This window comes from Phyllobates terribilis, unplaced genomic scaffold (genome assembly GCF_046119375.1).
Source record: "Phyllobates terribilis strain yellow unplaced genomic scaffold, ASM4611937v1 Scaffold_1__5_contigs__length_1240528914, whole genome shotgun sequence".
Taxonomy (NCBI): domain Eukaryota; kingdom Metazoa; phylum Chordata; class Amphibia; order Anura; family Dendrobatidae; genus Phyllobates; species Phyllobates terribilis.
In genome coordinates this window covers 565,458,585-565,479,783 of record NW_027362761.1, presented here as the reverse complement: position 1 = coordinate 565,479,783, position 21,199 = coordinate 565,458,585, and the positions used below count along the sequence as shown (strand labels likewise).

The 21,199-nt window shown below is 42.0% G+C and overlaps 1 protein-coding gene across 2 annotated transcripts in view; it reads right to left on the bottom strand.

Moving 5' to 3' along the window:
- Positions 1–7,304: 7,304 nt before the first annotated feature.
- Positions 7,305–21,199, bottom strand: part of CCBE1 (collagen and calcium binding EGF domains 1) — a 440,914-nt gene continuing 427,019 nt past the window's right edge. The window contains exons 6-10 of one of the 2 annotated variants that reach the window (XM_073680717.1): positions 12,684–12,804; positions 11,331–11,470; positions 10,302–10,337; positions 9,886–9,921; positions 7,305–8,099 (exon numbers count right to left, since the gene is read on the bottom strand). In XM_073680717.1, coding sequence (XP_073536818.1) covers positions 7,866–8,099; positions 9,886–9,921; positions 10,302–10,337; positions 11,331–11,470; positions 12,684–12,804 — 567 coding nt within the window. In that variant the 3' untranslated portion in view covers positions 7,305–7,865. The remainder of the gene's footprint in view (positions 8,100–9,885; positions 9,922–10,301; positions 10,338–11,330; positions 11,471–12,683; positions 12,805–21,199) is intronic. The other variant, XM_073680708.1, reaches the window with a different exon arrangement.

Genomic DNA, 21,199 nt, shown 5'->3' with positions numbered 1-21,199 from the left:
GTCACCTCTGCTTCTGAGGATAAGTTTATCCGAGTCACCAGCCTCAGAAATCGCAGGTTAACAGCAGCTCAGATTAGAGACCATGTCAATGCCACACAGAGTTCTAGCAGCAGACACATCTCTTCAACAACTGTTAAGAGGAGACTTTGTGCAGCAGGCCTTTGTAACATACCTGGCGGCGTCCTTGCATGGTGGTCCATCTCCCACTGTGCAAGAGGGCGCACTTGATCTCCTGTCCAGAATGTCTCTCTGGCTTCCCTCCATGCTGTCTGTTTGTGTCTGTTTCTGCTGCTTAAGGGCGGCGCCCGATCACTTCCTGCCTTTTGTACCTGCTGTGGGTCACTCCCCTTGTGCGTCCTCAGCCTATTGCTGTCTGTCACTTGGTATATAGCTCAGCAGCTCCCTTCTATCCCGGCCTGAGCATAGTGTTTTCCTTCAGTGTGTGCTTGCACTCTGAAGGTGCCAGGTCCCGTCTTTGTTTCCTTGTCTGCCTTTCCTGGAGGCTGTATTTCCAGGCCTGTCTGAACTTAGTCCTGTATGTCTCCTGCTTTGCGGTATTAGTTCCCGTGTCTGAACTAAGTCCTGTATGTCTCCTGCTTTTTGTATCAGTTCCCGTGTCTGAACTGAGTCCTGTATGTCTCCTGCTTTTTGTATCAGTTTCCGTGTCTGAACTGAGTCCTGTATGTCACCTGCTTTTCGGTATCAGCTCCCGTGTCTGAACTGAGTCCTGTATGTCTCCTGCTTTTCGGTATTAGTTCCGTGTCTGAACTGAGTCCTTTCTGTGTTCTCTTGTCTGTCCTGTCTGAACACGCTCCTAGCCTGTTCCTCCTGCCTTCTAGGGGCTGATTACCTAGACCCGTTCCTGTATCTTGTCTGACCTGTCTGAACACGCTCCTAGCCTGTTCCTCCTGCCTTCTAGGGGCCGATTACCTAGACCCGTTCCTGTATCTTGTCTGACCTGTCTGAACACGCTCCTAGCCTGTTCGTTCCGCCTTCTAGTGGCCGTATTCCCAGACCCGCTCCTGTATCCCTCTGCAGTGTCGGTCTCCTCCGTACACTCAGTTCCAGTCTGAACTCTCTCCTGTCCTTTACCTGTTTTGCCTCTATGTCCGTTCCCTTCCTTTTTCTGCAGAGTCTGAACTCGTACCTAACTCCTGCTTGTTGTCTCTGCAAGTACTGTGTGAGTATCTGGCTCTGTCTTTTCCCTTCCTGTCTGTTCCGTGTGAACAGAGCCCTGTCCTCCCTGCTCAGCCTTGTCTGCACTCTAGCTGTGCTTGCCTGTAACCCTCTGCCTGTATTGTTCCTGAGTCCCGGTGTGTACTGGGTCCTATCCCGCCTGTGTTCCTACCTGCTAGTGCCTCCCTGTCTGCACTCTAGCTGTGCTTGTCTTTACCCCCCTGCCTGCATACCCGCCTGCCTGCATACCAGTCGTGCCTGCCTATACCCACCAGTCTGTGTGCCAGCCTACCAGCCTGTTCCTGTATTCCCCTGTGTGGGTCAACAGCCGTGTCCGGGGTCTGTCCTGGAGTAGCACCTGGTCCCTCTGCTCGGTCCCTCCTTGGTGCACTGGCGTCGTATGCCGTCGTGCGACCCTGGTCGGATCGGGTGAATACTTAGTCACGCCCCTCCAGGCATTCACTCTCCGGCACGGTCCAGTGGAATCACTACCAATCCCACGCACACGCCGCTTAGCCCGGGCGTGTGCATAACAGCATGCTCAGGCCATGGTTCCCGTTGAGCCCCACGGCCTTCGCTCTCTGAGAAGTTTTTCCAGCGAATACATGCATTAAAATAAATAAATAATTTTTTTTTCCCTTAGCTGAGTTCCAGGCGAATTACGCACCGTCCAGATGGATCTATCAGCTCTCGTTCCTGCGGATCCGCCACGTTACTATGGGGATCCAAGACAGTGTCGTGCATTTGTGGAGCAATGCATGCTACACTTTAAGGCCTACCCTCTCTATTTTCCTTCCGATTGGGCTAAAGTGGCCTTTATGATGTCTTACCTGGCGGGTGATGCCTTGGAATGGATCAACCCCCTATATGAAACACAGGATCCGATCCTCCGGGACCTAATGGCCTTCCTGGTGGCCTTTCTAGTGGTCTTCGATGATCCTAACCCGGAGGCTCCTGCTGAAGCTTCACTTCCCAATATCCCGGAGCAGCCCCAATGGGTAATGTGTGTGGGTAGCGCAATAGTCCTCCAGCCCAATGAGACTACTGCCCACCCAGAATCCTCACAGTGTGACTACGCTTTCCGGAATACTTCTCTCAACCTCAAGAGGCAGTCCAGACGTGCTAGACTTAGAGGCAAGCCGTCACGCCAGGGTCTGTCCTCCCTGAGACCTCCTGACCCCAACCTTGAAGTCCCTACTGAAGCTTCATCTCCCTGTATCCCGGAGAAACCCCAATGGGTAATGTGCGTGGGTAGTGCACCAGTTCTCCTGCCCGAAGAGACTTCTGCCCATCCAGACTCCACACAGGAGAACTTCCTGCACCCGGCATCAGATGCTTCTCTCTCTTTAACCGGTGTGCATGTCCAAGGATGCTCCAAAGCTGTGGTTTCCTCTGAGTCTGTGCACCTCTACTACCTGGCGGAGGATCCCCTGTTGCCTCCTGAATCCTCCGGGATACCACTCGATGACAAATGGAGAGAGACTTCTCTACACCCGGTACTCAATACTTTGTCCGCTTCGTCCTGTGAGCCTGACAATGGGTACCCCAAAGTGGTAGTTACCTCCGAGTCTCTACACCCCTCCGACCAGGCGGAGGATCTCCAGTTGTCTCCTGAACCCTTCGGGGTGCTACCTGGTAGCGAAAGGACAGAGACTCTCCTATACTCTGTACCTGATACCTCGCTCGCTTCGTCCAGTGAGTCCAACTTAGTGTACTCCGAAGCAGAGGTTACTCCTGAGTCTCTACACCCCTCCGACCAGGCGGAGGACCTCCAGTTGTGTTCAGAATCCTTCGGGGTGCCACCTGGTGGTGAATGGACAGAGACTTTCCTATATCCTGGATCTGATACCTCGCTTGCTTCGTCCAGTGAGTCCGACCTAGTGTACTCTGAAGCAGAGGTTACCCGTGAGTCTCTACACCCCTCTGACCAGGCGGAGGACCGCCAGCTGTCTCCAGAACCCTTCGGGGTGCCACCTGGTGGTGAATGGACAGAGACTTTCCTATACTCGGTACCCGATACCTCGCCTGCTTCCTCCAGTGAGTCCGACCTAGTGTACTCTGAAGCAGTTGTTTTCTCTGAGCCTCTGCACTCTTCTGACCCGGCGGAGGACCTCCAGTTGTTTCCTGAATCCTCCGGGATACCACCAGATAACAAAGAGACAGTGACTTTTCCTCATTATGTACCTGATAACCCGTCTATTTCTTCCTGTGAGCTTGACAAGATGTACCTCGAAGCAGAGATTACCCTTAAGTCTCTGTCCCCCTCCAACCCAGTGAACGACTGGCCCTCGAATTCCCTGCGGAAGATTCTGGCAGGCCTGAAGAAGAGGGGGCGTAAGGGGGGAGGTACTGTAACATACCTGGCGGCGTCCTTGCATGGTGGTCCATCTCCCACTGTGCAAGAGGGCGCACTTGATCTCCTGTCCAGAATGTCTCTCTGGCTTCCCTCCATGCTGTCTGTTTGTGTCTGTTTCTGCTGCTTAAGGGCGGCGCCCGATCACTTCCTGCCTTTTGTACCTGCTGTGGGTCACTCCCCTTGTGCGTCCTCAGCCTATTGCTGTCTGTCACTTGGTATATAGCTCAGCAGCTCCCTTCTATCCCGGCCTGAGCATAGTGTTTTCCTTCAGTGTGTGCTTGCACTCTGAAGGTGCCAGGTCCCGTCTTTGTTTCCTTGTCTGCCTTTCCTGGAGGCTGTATTTCCAGGCCTGTCTGAACTTAGTCCTGTATGTCTCCTGCTTTGCGGTATTAGTTCCCGTGTCTGAACTAAGTCCTGTATGTCTCCTGCTTTTTGTATCAGTTCCCGTGTCTGAACTGAGTCCTGTATGTCTCCTGCTTTTTGTATCAGTTTCCGTGTCTGAACTGAGTCCTGTATGTCACCTGCTTTTCGGTATCAGCTCCCGTGTCTGAACGGAGTCCTGTATGTCTCCTGCTTTTCGGTATTAGTTCCGTGTCTGAACTGAGTCCTTTCTGTGTTCTCTTGTCTGTCCTGTCTGAACACGCTCCTAGCCTGTTCCTCCTGCCTTCTAGGGGCCGATTACCTAGACCCGTTCCTGTATCTTGTCTGACCTGTCTGAACACGCTCCTAGCCTGTTCCTCCTGCCTTCTAGGGGCCGATTACCTAGACCCGTTCCTGTATCTTGTCTGACCTGTCTGAACACGCTCCTTGCCTGTTCGTTCCGCCTTCTAGTGGCCGTATTCCCAGACCCGCTCCTGTATCCCTCTGCAGTGTCGGTCTCCTCCGTACACTCAGTTCCAGTCTGAACTCTCTCCTGTCCTTTACCTGTTTTGCCTCTATGTCCGTTCCCTTCCTTTTTCTGCAGAGTCTGAACTCGTACCTAACTCCTGCTTGTTGTCTCTGCAAGTACTGTGTGAGTATCTGGCTCTGTCTTTTCCCTTCCTGTCTGTTCCGTGTGAACAGAGCCCTGTCCTCCCTGCTCAGCCTTGTCTGCACTCTAGCTGTGCTTGCCTGTACCCCTCTGCCTGTATTGTTCCTGAGTCCCGGTGTGTACTGGGTCCTATCCCGCCTGTGTTCCTACCTGCTAGTGCCTCCCTGTCTGCACTCTAGCTGTGCTTGTCTTTACCCCCCTGCCTGCATACCCGCCTGCCTGCATACCAGTCGTGCCTGCCTATACCCACCAGTCTGTGTGCCAGCCTACCAGCCTGTTCCTGTATTCCCCTGTGTGGGTCAACAGCCGTGTCCGGGGTCTGTCCTGGAGTAGCACCTGGTCCCTCTGCTCGGTCCCTCCTTGGTGCACTGGCGTCGTATGCCGTCGTGCGACCCTGGTCGGATCGGGTGAATACTTAGTCACGCCCCTCCAGGCATTCACTCTCCGGCACGGTCCAGTGGAATCACTACCAATCCCACGCACACGCCGCTTAGCCCGGGCGTGTGCATAACAGCCTTCATGGTAAAATAGCTGCTAGGAAACCACTGCTAAGGACAGGCAACAAGCAGAAGAGACTTGTTTAGGCTAAAGAACACAAGGAATGGACATTAGACCAGTGGAAATCTGTGCTTTGGTCTGATGAGTCCAAATTTGAGATCTTTGGTTCCAACCACCGTGTCTTTGTGCGACGCAGAAAAGGTGAACGGATGGACTCTACATGCCTGGTTCCCACAGTGAAGCATGGAGGAGGTGGTGTGATGGTGTGGGGGTGCTTTGCTGGTGACACTGTTGGGATTTATTCAAAATTGAAGGCATACTGAACCAGCATGGCTACCACAGCATCTTGCAGCGGCATGCTATTCCATCCGGTTTGCGTTTAGTTGGACCATCATTTATTTTTCAACAGGACAATGACCCCAAACACACCTTCAGGCTGTGTAAGGGCTATTTGACCAAGAAGGAGAGTGATGGGGTGCTATGCCAGATGACCTGGCCTCCACAGTCACCAGACCTGAACCCAATCGAGATGGTTTGGGGTGAGCTGGACCACAGAGTGAAGGCAAAAGGGCCAACAAGTGCTAAGCATATCTGGGAACTCCTTCAAGATTGTTGGAAGACCATTTCTGGTGACTACCTCTTGAAGCTCATCAAGAGAATGCCAAGAGTGTGCAAAGCAGTCATCAAAGCAAAAGGTGGCTACTTTGAAGAACCTAGAATATAAGACATATTTTCAGTTGTTTCACACTTTTTTGTTAAGTATATAATTCCACATGTGTTAATTCATAGTTTTGATGCCTTCAGAGTGAATGTACAATTTTCATAGTCATGAAAATACAGAAAAATCTTTAAATGAGAAGGTGTGTCCAAACTTTTGGTCTGTACTGTATTTACACAGTGACTCCACCAGCAGAATAGTGAGTGCAGCTCTGGAATATAATACAGGATGTAACTCAGGATCAGTAATGTAATGTATGTACACAGTGACTGCACCAGCAGAATAGTGAGTGCTGCTCTGGAGTATAATACAGGATGTAACTCAGGATCAGTAATGTAATGTATGTATACAGTGACTGGACCAGCAGAATAGTGAGTGCAGCTCTGGAGGATAATACAGGATGTAACTCAGGATCAGTAATGTATGTACACAGTGACTACACCAGCAGAATAGTGAGTGCAGCTCTGGAGTATAATACAGGAGGTAAGTCAGGATCAGTAATGCAATGTACACTGTGACTGCACCAGCAGAATAGTGAATGCAGCTCTGGAGTATAATACAGGATGTAACTCAGGATCAGTACAGGATCAGTAATGTAATGTATGTACACAGTGACTGCACCAGCAGAATAGTGAGTACAGCTCTGGAGTATAATACAGGATGTAACTCAGGATCAGTACAGGATCAGTAATGTAATGTATGTATGCAGTGACTGCACCAGCAGAATAGTGAGTGCAGCTCTGGAGTATAATACAGGATGTAACTCAGGATCAGTACAGGATCAGTAATGTAATGTATGTACACAGTGACTGCACCAGCAGAATAGTGAGTGCAGCTCTGGAGTATAATACAGGATGTAACTCAGGATCAGTACAGGATAAGTAATGTAATGTATGTACACAGTGACTGCACCAGCAGAATAGTGAGTGCAGCTCTGGAGTATAATACAGGATGTAACTCAGGATCAGTACAGGATAAGTAATGTAATGTATGTACACAGTGACTGCACCAGCAGAATAGTGAGTGCAGCTCTGGAGTATAATACAGGATGTAACTCAGGATCAGTAATGTAATGTATGTACACAGTGACTGCACCAGCAGAATAGTGAGTGCAGCTCTGGAGTATAATACAGGATGTAACTCAGGATCACTACTGCATAAGTACAGTAATGTAATGTATATTTGAATATGTAATAAAACAAACAATGATTTTCTATGTTTTAGGCTCCTTGTATAATATGGAAATGGAAATATTCATTATTAAAATTTCTTTGCCATGCTATATATTGAGTTCAAAGGCAGTAAATAACATTGTGAAGTCTTGGGAATGTGCCTACAGTACAGGGCTAACACTCCCTTTCCATTTAGATTGGGGTCATGTTTTTTTCTAAATGTAGAGTAAAATCGGTGAATGGTTTCCTCTGGTGCCGCTTATTTTCTGCTGGGAAAGAAGATCAGCCGTATTGAAATACATCATGCATGAATGACAGGGAAAGATGGATGACCGTAAAGGTATTAAAATATAATTTTTATTAGTAACCACCTAAAAATAGTGCCCTCTGATTCAAATGGTTAAGAGAGACCCAGGAAAAAAAAATCAATACCAAACATTCCTTCTCCTACGCGTGTGGACTTATATGAGTCAACACATTAAATGGAGGGCTCCAAATTATTAGTGGAGTTTTTAGACAATACGTCTTCTGGAAATCCAACAAACTTTATAAATGCCGCCAATCTGTCCAATAAATTTTGCAAATATTCACTTCTGGCTACATTTGTAGTCACGACTGATTTTTTTTTTTTTTTTTTTTTTTTATAAATTCCCTAAAACTTTTCTAAAAAACATTGTCTAATTTTCTATAAAATGTGAATTTATTTCCTCTGAGAACCCCGGATCTCCAGTTGACCATCTTGGAATACGACTCTTTTTCTGTACAACCGAGAAGCAACATAATAATACAAATAATAATATTAATAACAATAAACTCAAAAAAAACAAAAATAGATACTCTTTCCAATATCAGTGCATCGTTTTATACAATTGAAGACATATAAAATTATTTCTCCCTTCCCCGGCTCGTCGTTGGTTAATGATGGCTTGTTTTCTCTGTTCTTAGGTTCTTTGTCACAGTTCGATGTTTATAGTCCTCTCCAGAACCAAAGTCCACTGACTCGTGATGGTTAGAAAACTCTTGAGGTAACGGAAACTCTTCAGTGGAGGAGTGTGATCGGTGGCCAAAAACTTTATCTTGTAGTTCTGCGATGTCGTTCCGGATGTCGGCCATCATTAGTAATAAGAAGTCAAAGGAACCTGGGGGGCCCTGAGGGTGCAAAGGATGTTATACTGATTACAAAAAATGCAGTGGGGCTGTATACACAAAACGGGCATGAGTTTACTTTTATCAAGACTATTTGCAAAGTTGCTTCATTTACATTAAAATGGTCAGAGTTTAGCACATAGCATTTAACCCCTTCCTGCGTATGGATATGCCGAAACAACTTAATAGCTCTCTTTTTTTTTTTTTGCAATAGATCATATTGGCAAAAAAAATAGAATAGCTTTTACCACTTTTAATATTAGATTATATACAATATAAAAAAAAAATACATATTTTATTTATTAGCTATACATGTTTAAAAATGATTTAATAAATTAAAGGTACTAGAGCCTCTGAGGAAGCGAGATCAAAACGTGCGAAACGTGCAGAAACTTCTGCGGAGGAGCTAATGGCTACTATCAAAACAGTGATAAGCGTGTTTTTAGAATCTGTAATTTAAGTATGTACCCGGCAGATTTGTTTTTTTTTTTCTAATTAAATTGTATATTTATATAATATCATTTTTATTTTATATTTTATGTTTATATTATATATTTTATGCTAGGATTTTCTCTCTGTATATTTATATTATATAGATACACATACACACAAAAACTTTATATACGCCATACTCAGTATATATACCTTTATTATTCATTATATAATTAATACATAATATAAATATATATAGAGAAAATAATATCATATAAATCTATAATAAATTAATATATATATATATATATATATATATATATATATACATACATACAGTATATACATACTACATATATACTGAAATGGTTCATTTGAACCATTTGAACTTTCCAAAATCCACAGCAATTTAAAGAAATTCTGTCATTTGTCATTAATGTGTATTTTTTTGTCTGAATTCTGCTGTTTTCCTGAATCCGGCGATATTTTTCTTTTGTTCATAAGCCTCTCTGTCCCTGAGATCTGGGCCCTTCTTCCCTGTATATAAATCTATTTTTTTTTAGCCAACTGGGTGTAGTCATCAAGAAGACGCCCACACCCACTTGGCAAAGAAGACTAGTTTTATATACAGAGAAGAAGGGGCCATATCTCAGGAACGGAGAGTCTCAGGAACAAAAGAAAAATATCGCCGAATTCAGGAGATCAGCGGCATTTACACCAAGTAAAAAAAAACTACATATTTATGGCAGGTGACAGGTCCTAAAATTGAAATAAATCTAAAGAGGTACAATTTAAATAGATATTTTTTTATGCAATAGAAAGCACTTGTGGAGTAGATTTTGCAATCTGTATCATGGTCACTATTGGATCTTGTGGGGAATTTTAATAGCAGCAGAAATTTTCATTAGCAAATACATCATGTCCGTATCTGCCCTTATACAGCTACACTGACGAGAAAATAACTTCTGGCTCTTAATGTGTGGAGATGAAAACAGGGATTGTACGACATAAGAAAAAGGGTCTACTACTTCCTTAAGAGGAGATAATCTTTTATTTCCTAACTTGAAAAATGGAAAAATGCAATACCAAACACAGCCTGATGGGGTGCTGTTTGTTTGTTTGTTTGTTTGTTTTAAATCAAAGCCTTTTTTTTATTTAAAAAACATAGTAAAAAGTTCAGTAACAGAAAACACAAGATAAGTGACCTTTGGATATATTATAGTTATTACACTTCATTACTACAGTAAAATTATCTTTACACCATCAGATAATACGCAGCTTTGTCCAAAACCATGGGACACTTGATTTTTAACTGCTTAAAACCAAATCTTGTGCCAATGTCTATGCAGATACTTACTGGAAGTCCTCTTGGTCCTGGAGCTCCTCGGTCACCCTGGAAAAGGAAAGCATGACATGGTAAGGACCCAAGGAGAAACAACTATACATATGATTCCCAGTGTCGCCCTCTATGGGCAGATTTTAGTCAAATCAGTTTCTGGGTGACAACCGTTTCAGATGAAAAGGTTGACATTTGCATTTCAGGATTCTGGAGCTAAAGTTGGTGACGACCCTTACACGAGCATGAGAGTGATTGTGATCCAGATATTCAATTATAAAAGGAATAAAAAAGAGTCCCTGAACAAAAGTTTTAAGGAAAAATCGCTGACATTCTGGCGATTTTTTTATCTTTTTAGATTCCTTCTTTCCTCAGTAGTGCTATTGTTTGTACAGTACAAAGGAGAAAGAGCAATAAAGTAAATGTCTGCTACTCACCTTCAGTCCATCCTTTCCTGACGCCCCTGGAGGACCCTGCAAAATAACCGGATTACTTCACAGTTAGAAAACTTATATTGTATATATATATACTATATATATGACAGATAGATAGAAACACACATATGATATGGATTGACACAATATTAGAATATTAGATAGATAGAATATTAGATAGATAGAATATTAGATAGATAGAAGGATAGATAGACAGATAGATAGATAGATAATAGATACATATGAGATAGATGATAGATAGATAGATAATAGATACATATGAGATAGATGATAGATAGATAGATAATAGATACATATGAGATAGATGATAGATAGATGATAGATAGATGATAGATGGATGGATAGATAGATAGAAGGATAATAGATAGATGATAGATAGATGATAGATAAATGGATGGATAGATAGATAGATAGAAAGATAGATGGATAATAGATAGATAGATGATAGATATATAGATAGATAGATAGATAGATAGATAGATAGATAGATAGATAGATAGTATGGGACAAGTGTATGTATGTGATAAAGAGATAGATAGATGATAGATAATAGATAGATATGAGATAGGTAATAGATAGATAGATAATAGATATGAGATAGATGATAAATAGAAAGATGATAGATAATAGATAGATATGAGATAGATAGATAGAGGATAGATAATAGATAGATGATAGATAGATAGATAGATAGATAATAGATAGATAGATAATAGATAGATAGATAATAGATAGATAGATAATAGATAGATGGATAATAGATAGATGATGCATAATAGATAGATAGATAGATGATAGATAGATAATAGATAGATAATAGATAGATGATAGATAGATAATAGATAGATGATAGATAGATAGATAATAGATAGATAGATAGATATGAGATAGATAGATAAATGAGAACCATAGATATTAGATAAATAAACATTAGATAGATGGATATTGTAGATGGATATGAGATGGATGGATAGAGAAAACATAGATAAGAGAGCTCTGCTCAGCACTAACCACAGGTCCTCTCCTTCCTTGTTTAATAGGAGATATCTCTGGAGAAGGCCCCATTGGTCCCATGAATCCCCGTGGGCCAGGAGGACCTGGTGGTCCAGGCAGACCAGAATGACCAGCACTTCCTTTTGGGCCAGGTAATCCTTTAATAACAAAAAATAATCATAATATTTTTTTAGCACAATATTCTTGGTTACAGTGAGCCAGCTATAATGTGTCAGGGAGGAGCATGCTTCTTAACAACTTCAGAGCTTATACGTGAGTGCTAATATCAGTAGCTAAGCCAGCCCCCTTCTAAGTCAGCCAAGCCTCTTGTGCCAACAGGGAAGTGTTGTCCTGTGTCGAGCACCGGAGCCAAAGTGCAGCAACAGGGACCCGTGGACCTGAGCGACGATGGGGGGATTCTAATAAAAGTATATTGACAAGGTATGTAATTTACCATGTAAAAGAGTTCTCTGGTGAAAAAAAGGAATCTGTCAGCAGGTATTTGCTATGTAATGTGAGAGCAGCATAATGTACTGGAAGAGAACCTGATTCCGATGATGTGTCACTTACTGGGCTGTGTTTTGCTGTTTCAATACAATCAAGGTTTTATCAGCAGAAGATTATCACTAAAGGACAACAGGCCTAGTGCCCCCTGGTCCAACCTCGCTGCCAGCACTGATTAGAAGCTTTCTGTCATGCTCATGTCAGGAGACCCGACTGCCAGTCCGAGGATTGCAATGAGATCTTTGCGCGAGCAATATGTCTGACTGTACCCTAATGGAGATAAAAGCGCTCTGTTCTGCCGATCAGTGGGGATTCCAGCGGTCGGGCCCCCACTGATTAATAGGTTATTATTTCTTTTCACTGTACAATCCCTTTAAAGCTGTTCGACATTTTTTCTTCACTGAAAATGGACCTCCTTTTTGGTGATCATGGGGGTCTCAGTGATCAGACCGCGCCAATCTGGCAGTTATCAGCTATTCTGTCACGGATAGGGGATAACTTATACCATTGGAATCCTCCTTTAAAGGGGCACAGTGATTGGTTACATTTCAATTGTAACAGTTTCTTGACATTAAATTTTTTTTAAAAATTTGTGTCTTTTTTTGAAAAAGAGAACTGATATTTTTATAGTTAAGATTTTTTATACCTTTTTGTATATTTTGCTAATGTAAGGCACATCTAGTAATGGTTTTGGGATGCACCACAAGGGTCTTGGCCAGGCGCACTATTGTGGCTGACTGTGGCCTTACTTTTTCATATGTTTATTTAGGACTTGCTAGTAAAGTTATGCACATGGCTAGGATTTACCAATATATATATATATATATATATATATATATATATATACAAAGCTATTCATAGTCCTACCTGGGGGTCCTTGCGTTCCTGGTAACCCAGGTGGTCCCTGAACATACATGGTGGAGGCCAACACTTTATCAGCTGTGATGTGTTTGCTGGATTCGGAAACACTATTCGGTAATAATGCCAGCTGAAAGCAGAGAAACAAAGTATTATTGACTGCAGGCGTATAAAGATTACACTCACTTAAAGGGAGTTTGTCTGCCGAAACCGGCATTATAGACTAAGCATAGAGTCTTGTAGGTAATACAGCCCCTTGATAAAAATCGCGAATTTGTATTGCAATTTATGCAGAATATAATATGCTAATCAGAGTGCTCAGTGCACCTTGGGCACGACCAGAAGGCCCGGTGCACCTTGGGTCTGACCAGAAGGCTCGGTGCACCTTGGACATGGCCAGAAGGCTCGGTGCACCTTGGACACGGCCAGAAGGCTCGGTGAACCTTGCGCCTGGCCAGAAGGCTCGGTGCACCTTGGGCATGGCCAGAAGGCTTGGTGCACCTTGGGCCTGGCCAGAAGGCTTGGTGCACCTTGGGCCTGGCCAGAAGGCTTGGTGCCCCTTGGACACGGCCAGAAGGCTCGGTGCACCTTGCGCCTGGCCAGAAGGCTCGGTGCACCTTGGGCATGGCCAGAAGACTTGGTGCACCTTGGGCCTGGCCAGAAGGCTTGGTGCACCTTGGGCCTGGCCAGAAGGCTTGGTGCACCTTGGACACGGCCAGAAGGCTCGGTGCACCTTGGACACGGCCAGAAGGCTCGGTGCACCTTGGGCCTGGCCAGAAGGCTCGGTGCATTTTGCGCCTGGCCAGAAGGCTTGGTGCACCTTGGGCATGGCAGAAGGCTTGGTGCACCTTGGCCATGGGCAGAAGGCTCCGTGCACCTTGGCCATGGCCAGAAGGCTCCGTGCACCTTGGGCATGGCCAGAAGGCTCGGTGCACCTTGGGCCTGGCCAGAAGGCTCGGTGCACCTTGGGCCTGGCCAGAAGGCTCGGTGCACCTTGCGCCTGGCCTGAAGGCTCGGTGCACCTTGGGTATGGCCAGAAGGCTCCGTGCACCTTGGGCATAGCCAGAAGGCTCCGTGCACCTTGGGCATGGCCAGAAAACTCAGTGCATGGCTCTGCCCACTGATTTTGCATGTTCCCACCTCCCTTACCGGTAACTGTCAGTGCTGTCAATCAACAGAAAGGGAGGTGGGGACATGCAAGACCAGTAGGTGGAATGGAGCACTGAGACTCTTTCCATACCCAAGTGCAAGGAGCCGATTAATCTTCAATTTCTGCACAATGGAGGCAGCGATTTTTATAGGAGCTATTTGCCCTACAAGGATAAGTGCTTAGCTTATACTAATTAGGTGCATTTACTCAGCAAGAGAATAGTTGTTAAAAACGCTCGTTTCACAATTATCTTGCAGTTTAGACAGGCTGACGATCACCTGATGAACTAGCAGAATGCCCGTTCATCGGCTGAAATAATCTTTTATGCGGCATAAAAAAAATCACCATTCTCGGCAGCACATAGTCCTGTTTAAACCAGACACCCGCTGCCAAGAACTATGGCTACTTATACGCACTGAGCGATCTAGTATAATAATTGGTGGTAGTATTGTGCGATGTAAAACGGACCCTTAGTTTAGGCTAACACCCTCCGTTTGAAGAGAAACTAAACTTTCATTTTTTAACATAATTTCCTCAAGTATCAAAGTTCTGAATCCTTGTAAATTAATTGATTACAGATTTTTCATTATTACTCTAAAAAAAAATGCATGGACAGTAAGTGGTTGCATCGATATCAGAATGTACTCATTTGGAGTACAGATGATGGCAGTGATGGGTCAGCTCCTGTCTCCTCCTCTTTCCTGCAGCAGCCTATCCCCAGAGCTAGTGAGACACAGGCGCTGACCCATCACTGCCATCATCTGTACTCCAAATGAGTAAGCTCTGATATCAATGCAGCTGAAGGCAGCAAATAGACTGGGTAAAAGTAGGAATTAGGAAGACACATTAAATTTTTCTTTTATCATTAATTAAGATGAATTCCCTAATAAAGCGATTTGAAAACTTTCATAACTTTCCATGTTGAAAATTATTAAAAAAAATAAAATAAAAGTCTAGTTACTCTTTAAGGACATTGGAGATTACATATAATAAAGATAAAAATCGATACTTTATTACCCCCTTGAGACTGTAAAATGCATGTAAAAAACGCACATTTTTTGCATCGTTTTTTTTTGTAATCTTTCAGCATTTTTGTAGCATTTTTTTCACTTTATAGAAAGCAATAAAAAAGTGCAAAAGCATTGCAAAAAACACTTTTGCAGCGTTTTTTGCAAATAAAACAAACTTTATTAAACATGTACTGTAGACAAATGAAACATATAATTTGCACCAAAAAAAACCCGCAGCAAAAGAAGCAGCAAAAACGCAACTTCTTGTAAGCAACTTCTTTATTGCTAAGAGAGCAGGTTTTGCCTGTAGGAAAAAAAAATGCTGCAAAAACGCAACATGTTACATAGCCTTTAACGTCTTTTTATGAACTTATGAGGGATAAGAGACGAGGAGATGGAGGGAGCACAATGTTTACACCCTTAGTGACCCAACCAATTTTGACCTTCATGACCCGGCCAAATTTTTGAATTTTGACCATTGTCATTTTATGAGGTAATAACTCTGGAACGCTTCAACGGATCCCACTGATTCTGAGACTGTTTTTTTCATTACATATTGTACTTCATGATAGTGATAAAATTTCTTCGATATGACTTGTGTTTATTTATGAAAATTTCGGAAATTTGTTGAAAATTTTGAAAATTTCACAATTTTCAAACTTTTAATTCTTACGCCCTTAAACCAGAGAGTTATGTCGTACAAAATAGTTAATAAATAACATTTCCCACATGTCTACTTTACATCAGCACAATTTTTGAAAGATTTTTTTTTTGTTAGGACGTTAGAAGGGTTAAAAGTTGACCAGCGATTTCTCATTTTTCAAAAACAAAATTTACAAAACCATTTTTTAGGGACCACATCACATTTGAAGTGACTTTGAGGGGCCTATATCTCAGAAAATAACCAAAAGTAACACCATTATAAAAACTGCACCTCTCAAAGTCCTCAAAACCACATTCAAGAAGTTTATTAATCCTTCAGGTGCTTCACAGGAACTAAAGCAATGTGGAAGGAAAAAATAAACATTTAACTTTTTTTCACAAAAATGTTACTTTAGCCCCATTTTTTTTATTTTCACAAGGTTAACAGGATAAAATGGACCACAAAATGTATTGTTCAATTTCTCCGAAGCATGCCAATACCCCATATGAAGGCGACAACTATTGTTTGCGTACACGGCAGGGCTCAGAAGGGAAGGAGCGCCATTTGACTTTTTGAATGCGAAAAAGGCTGTAATTGAGAGCGGACGCCATATCGCATTTGGAGAGGCCCAGACGTGCCTAAACAGTGGAAACACCCCCACAAATAACCCCATTTTACAAACTACACCCCTTAAGGATTTTATCCAGGAGTATTTTGAGCTTTTTGAACCCACAGGTACTACGCAGAATTTGCTAACATTAGGTTGTCATATGGAAAATTTTCATTTTTTTTCACAAAAATGTTGTTTTAGCCCCAAATTTGTAATTTTCACAATGAGTAAAGGGTGAAAATGGACCCCATAATTTGTTATGCAATTTCTCCCGAATGCGATGATACCCCATATGTGGTCAAAAACTTCTGTGTGGGCACATGGCAAGGCTAGGAAAGGAAAAAGAGCTATTTTTATGGAATAAATTGTGAATGCCATGTCACATTTGTAGAGCCCCTGACATGCGAAAACAGCAGAAACTCCCCCACAAGTGAACCCATTTTGGAAACTAGACCCCTTAAGGAATTCATATAGGGGTGTACTGAGCATTTTTAACCTACCGGTGATTTAACAAAATTTTATAACATTTAGATGTGAGAACAAAAAATATTATTTTTTCCACTAAAATACTGTTTTAGCACCAAATTTATAACTTACACGAGGAATAATGGGAGAAATTGGACCAAACAATTGTTATGCAATTTCTCCCAAATGTGGCAGTACCCATTATGTGGTTATACACTACTGTTTGAGCACACGGCAGGGATCAGATGGGAAGGAGCTACTTGGCTTTTAGAATGCAAATTCCGATTGAATAGATTGTGGGCTCCATTAGCCGAGCCCCTGAGGTGCCAGAACAGCAGAAACCCACCCAGGTGACCTCATATTGGAAACTTTTCTGTCTAAGGAATTTATCTAGGGGTGTAGTGTGCATTTTGAAACCATAGGAATTTTTTTGAATACCGCTGTCGAGATTTAATGGGTTAATCGGCCCCAATGGGTCGCAAAACCGGCCTGGGCCGATATTGCAGGGTGTCAGCTGTCACACACAGCTGACACCCGCGTGGATTGCGCCGCTATTCCCTAAAAAAATAAGGCCCCTTAATGACCGGCGTTTTAATGCGTATCAGCGGTCGTTAAGGGGTTAAAATATTTAAGTGAATAAAAAAAACACTTAAATAATTAAATAAACAAGAGAAAAAAAGCCACTGCTAATCCAAAGTGTAGTTTCTAGTTCGGCTTCCGAAAATAACCCTCTGAAAAAGCTATTCATCCCATAAAAATTACTGAAACGAAATAGGGAGCATAATTTAAAACCGACTTAAGTGGCATTTTCTGCTATTTAAATAAAATAAAAAAAATGGTAAAAATAAATGTACATTTCCTTCTTGACATTTTCACTCCGTATAGCCAAAACATGAGAAAAGTGAATACAAAAATTATATAAAAATTAGGCCCCATGTATCACAAAAAAATTTATTGAAAATCCGAATGAATGAGTTGTGAGATTTCACAATCCTAACTATATACCTTATTAAATAAATTTTTCAGACCTGATCAGACTGTTGTCTTTACTTTAAAAATTAATGTTAAAATGGCTGTAATTTTGTCTCCTGAAACATTCAAGCAGAGGAACCACATATTATCCACTCTTCTTTCTCTTTATGGTTCATTTACCCGTGGATCTGCAGCAGCTGATATATCCAAGCTCCTTTCTTGTTGTGTGGTACACAACTGGACCAGATGAGCAATTTCCCTGCTTTTACACCGCCCTCTTTTAATGTATAAGACCCTATTGTTCTTTTCTGTCCCCCACTTATCTCCTGTACTAAACCCAGCCTGACTGACACCTGCAGCTTGTACTGGGCAGTGTCAGATCTCAGCAGCAGCAGGGAAGAGATACACTGAGGAGCTGTCCACCATGCTAGGTGGAGAGAGGTTCAGCAGCAGGGAGGAGGGACCATAAGGAGCTGTCAGTCTATTTGAGCAGAGATTTGACAGCAGGGAGGAGGGACAATGAGGACTTTTACATCAGGCTAGGTGAAGAGAGGTTCAGTAGAACGGAGGAGGGGACACTGAGGAGCTTTCAGTCAATCTAAGTGGGCAGAGATTAGGCAGTTGGGAGGAGGGACATTGAGGACCTGTCCATCAGTCTAGGTGGAGAGAGGTACAGCAGCAGGGAGGAGGGACACTGAACAACAGTCAGTCTAGGTGGGCAGAGATTCAGCAGCAGGGAGAAGGGACACTGAGGACTAGTATATCAGGCTAGGTAAAGAGAGGTTCAGTATCAGGGAGGAGGGACATTGAGGAGCGGTCAGTCAATCTAAGCGGGCGGAGATTAGACAGTAGGGATAAGGGACATTGAGGACTTGTCCATCAGGCTGGAGAGAGGTTCAGCAGCAGGGTGGAGGGACAATGAGGAACAGTCAGTCTAGGTGGGCTGAGATTCAGCAGCAGGAAGAAGGGACACTGAGGACCTGTCCATCAGAATAGGTGGTAAGAGATTCAACAGTGGGAGGAAGAAGGGACATTGAGGATCTGTTAGTCTGTCTAGATGGGCAGAGACTCAACATCATGGAGGAGGGACATTGAGGACCTGTTTATCAGCCTATGTGGGGAGAGGTTCAGCAGCAGAAGGGAGGAGGGAAACTGAGGAGCAGTTGTCTGTCAATCTAAGCGGGCGAAGATTCAGTAGTAGGAATAAGGGACATTGAAGACCTGACCATCAGGCTAGCTGGAGAGAGGGTCAACAGCAGGAGAGAGGAGGGACACTGAGGAGCAGTTAATCAAGCTAGATGGGTGGAGATTCAGTTAAACTTATATAAAGGATTATACAGCCATTTTTACATCCTTATACTTGCCATCTATGCTATTTGTATTGTGAAATCTGGTGACACAACCGGTTTAAATTTCCACATTGACAGAGTTTTCCATCCATGTGACATTTGTGCAGCAGGTTGGGAATCCGGTGGATCTGAAAATCCTCAGCGTTCCCTGAATTCCATGTGGATTTCTTTTTCAAAACTCCCATCCACATGTATTTTATTGTGAAATGTCACAGATTTACACTTGATGCCAGGCAGTGAGCACGGGAGCATGGCTCTGGCCATATAAATGGCTGCAAATATGTAGCACCGAAGAATTTTTGTTTATGTTCATGTGTTGTGTTCAGTTCTTATTAAAGTTCAGATTCCAGCTCCATTATATTAACTGTGCCATATGTGATACGTTAAAGAAGAAAGGCCACCGTGGTTTCTCAGAATTTGGTATTTTTACTTATAGTTAATCAAGTCTTTGATGTAAAGTGAACACGTAGACAATGTAATTTCTGGGTACAACCTTAACAAGCACAAAAATGCTAAAGTTGGTGCGGTCAAAACGACCAAGTGCTCTCGTAATGTATTAACCCCCAAGGAAGAGAGCGCTATTATTTGATCAAGAAAAGACCAGTAATTTTTTTAAAGATTCTCTTGTTTTGATGTTTAATTACTATAATACTGCTCCCTATGTACAAGAATATAACTACTATAATACTGCCCCCTATGTACAAGAATATAACTACTATAATACTGCCCCCTATGTACAAGAATATAACTACTATAATACTGCTCCCTATGTACAAGAATATAACTACTATAATACTGCCCCCTATGTACAAGAATATAACTACTATAATACTGCTCCCTATGTACAAGAATATAACTACTATAATACTGCCCCCTATGTATAAGACTATAACTACTATAATACTGCTCCTATGTACAAGAATATAACTACTATAATACTGCCCACTATGTACAAGAATATAACTACTATAATACTGCCCCCTATGGACAAGAATATAACTACTATAATACTGCCCCCTATGGACAAGAATATAACTACTATAATACTGCCCCCTATGTACAAGAATATAACTACTATAATACTGCCCCCTATGTACAAGAATATAACTACTATAATACTGCTCCTATGTACAAGAATATAACTACTATAATACTGCCCCTATGTACAAGAATATAACTACTATAATACGGCCCCCTATGTACAAGAATATAACTACTATAATACGGCCCCCTATGTACAAGACTATAACTACTATAATACTGCCCCTATGTACAAGAATATAACTACTATAATACTGCCCCTATGTACAAGAATATAACTACTATAATACTGCCCCTATGTACAAGAATATAACTACTATAATACTGCCCCTATGTACAAGAATATAACTACTATAATACGGCCCCCTATGTACAAGACTATAACTACTATAATACTGCTCCTATGTACAAGAATATAACTACTATAATACTGCCCCCTATGTACAAGAATATAACAACTATAATGCTGCTCCTATGTACAAGAATATAACTACTATAATACTTCCCCTATGTACAAGAATATAACTACTATAATACTGCTCCTATGTACAAGAATATGACTACTATAATACTGCTCCTATGTACAAGAATATAACTACTATAATACTGCTCCGTATGTACAAGAATATAACTACTATAATACTGCTCCTATGTACAAGAATATAACTACTATAATACTACTCTTATGTACAAGAATATAACTACTATAATACTACTCCCTATGTACAAGAATATAACTACTATAATACTGCTCCTATGTACAATAATATAACTACTATAATACTGCTCCTATGTACAAGAATATAACTACTATAATACTGCTCCTATGTACAAGAATATAACTACTATAATACTGCTCCTATGTACAAGAATATAACTACTATAATACTGCTCCTATGTACAAGAATATGACTACTATAATACTGCTCCTATGTACAAGAATATAACTACTATAATACTGCTCCGTATGTACAAGAATATAACTACTATAATACTGCTCCTATGTACAAGAATATAACTACTATAATAATACTCCCTATGTACAAGAATATAACTACTATAATACTGCTCCTATGTACAAGAATATAACTACTATAATACTGCTCCCTATGTACAAGAATATAACTACTATAATACTACTCCTATGTACAAGACTATAACTACTATAATACTACTCCTATATACTAGAATAGAACTACTATAATACTACTCCTATGTACAAGAATATAACTACTATAATACTACTCCTATGTACAAGAATATAACTACTATAATACTACTCCTA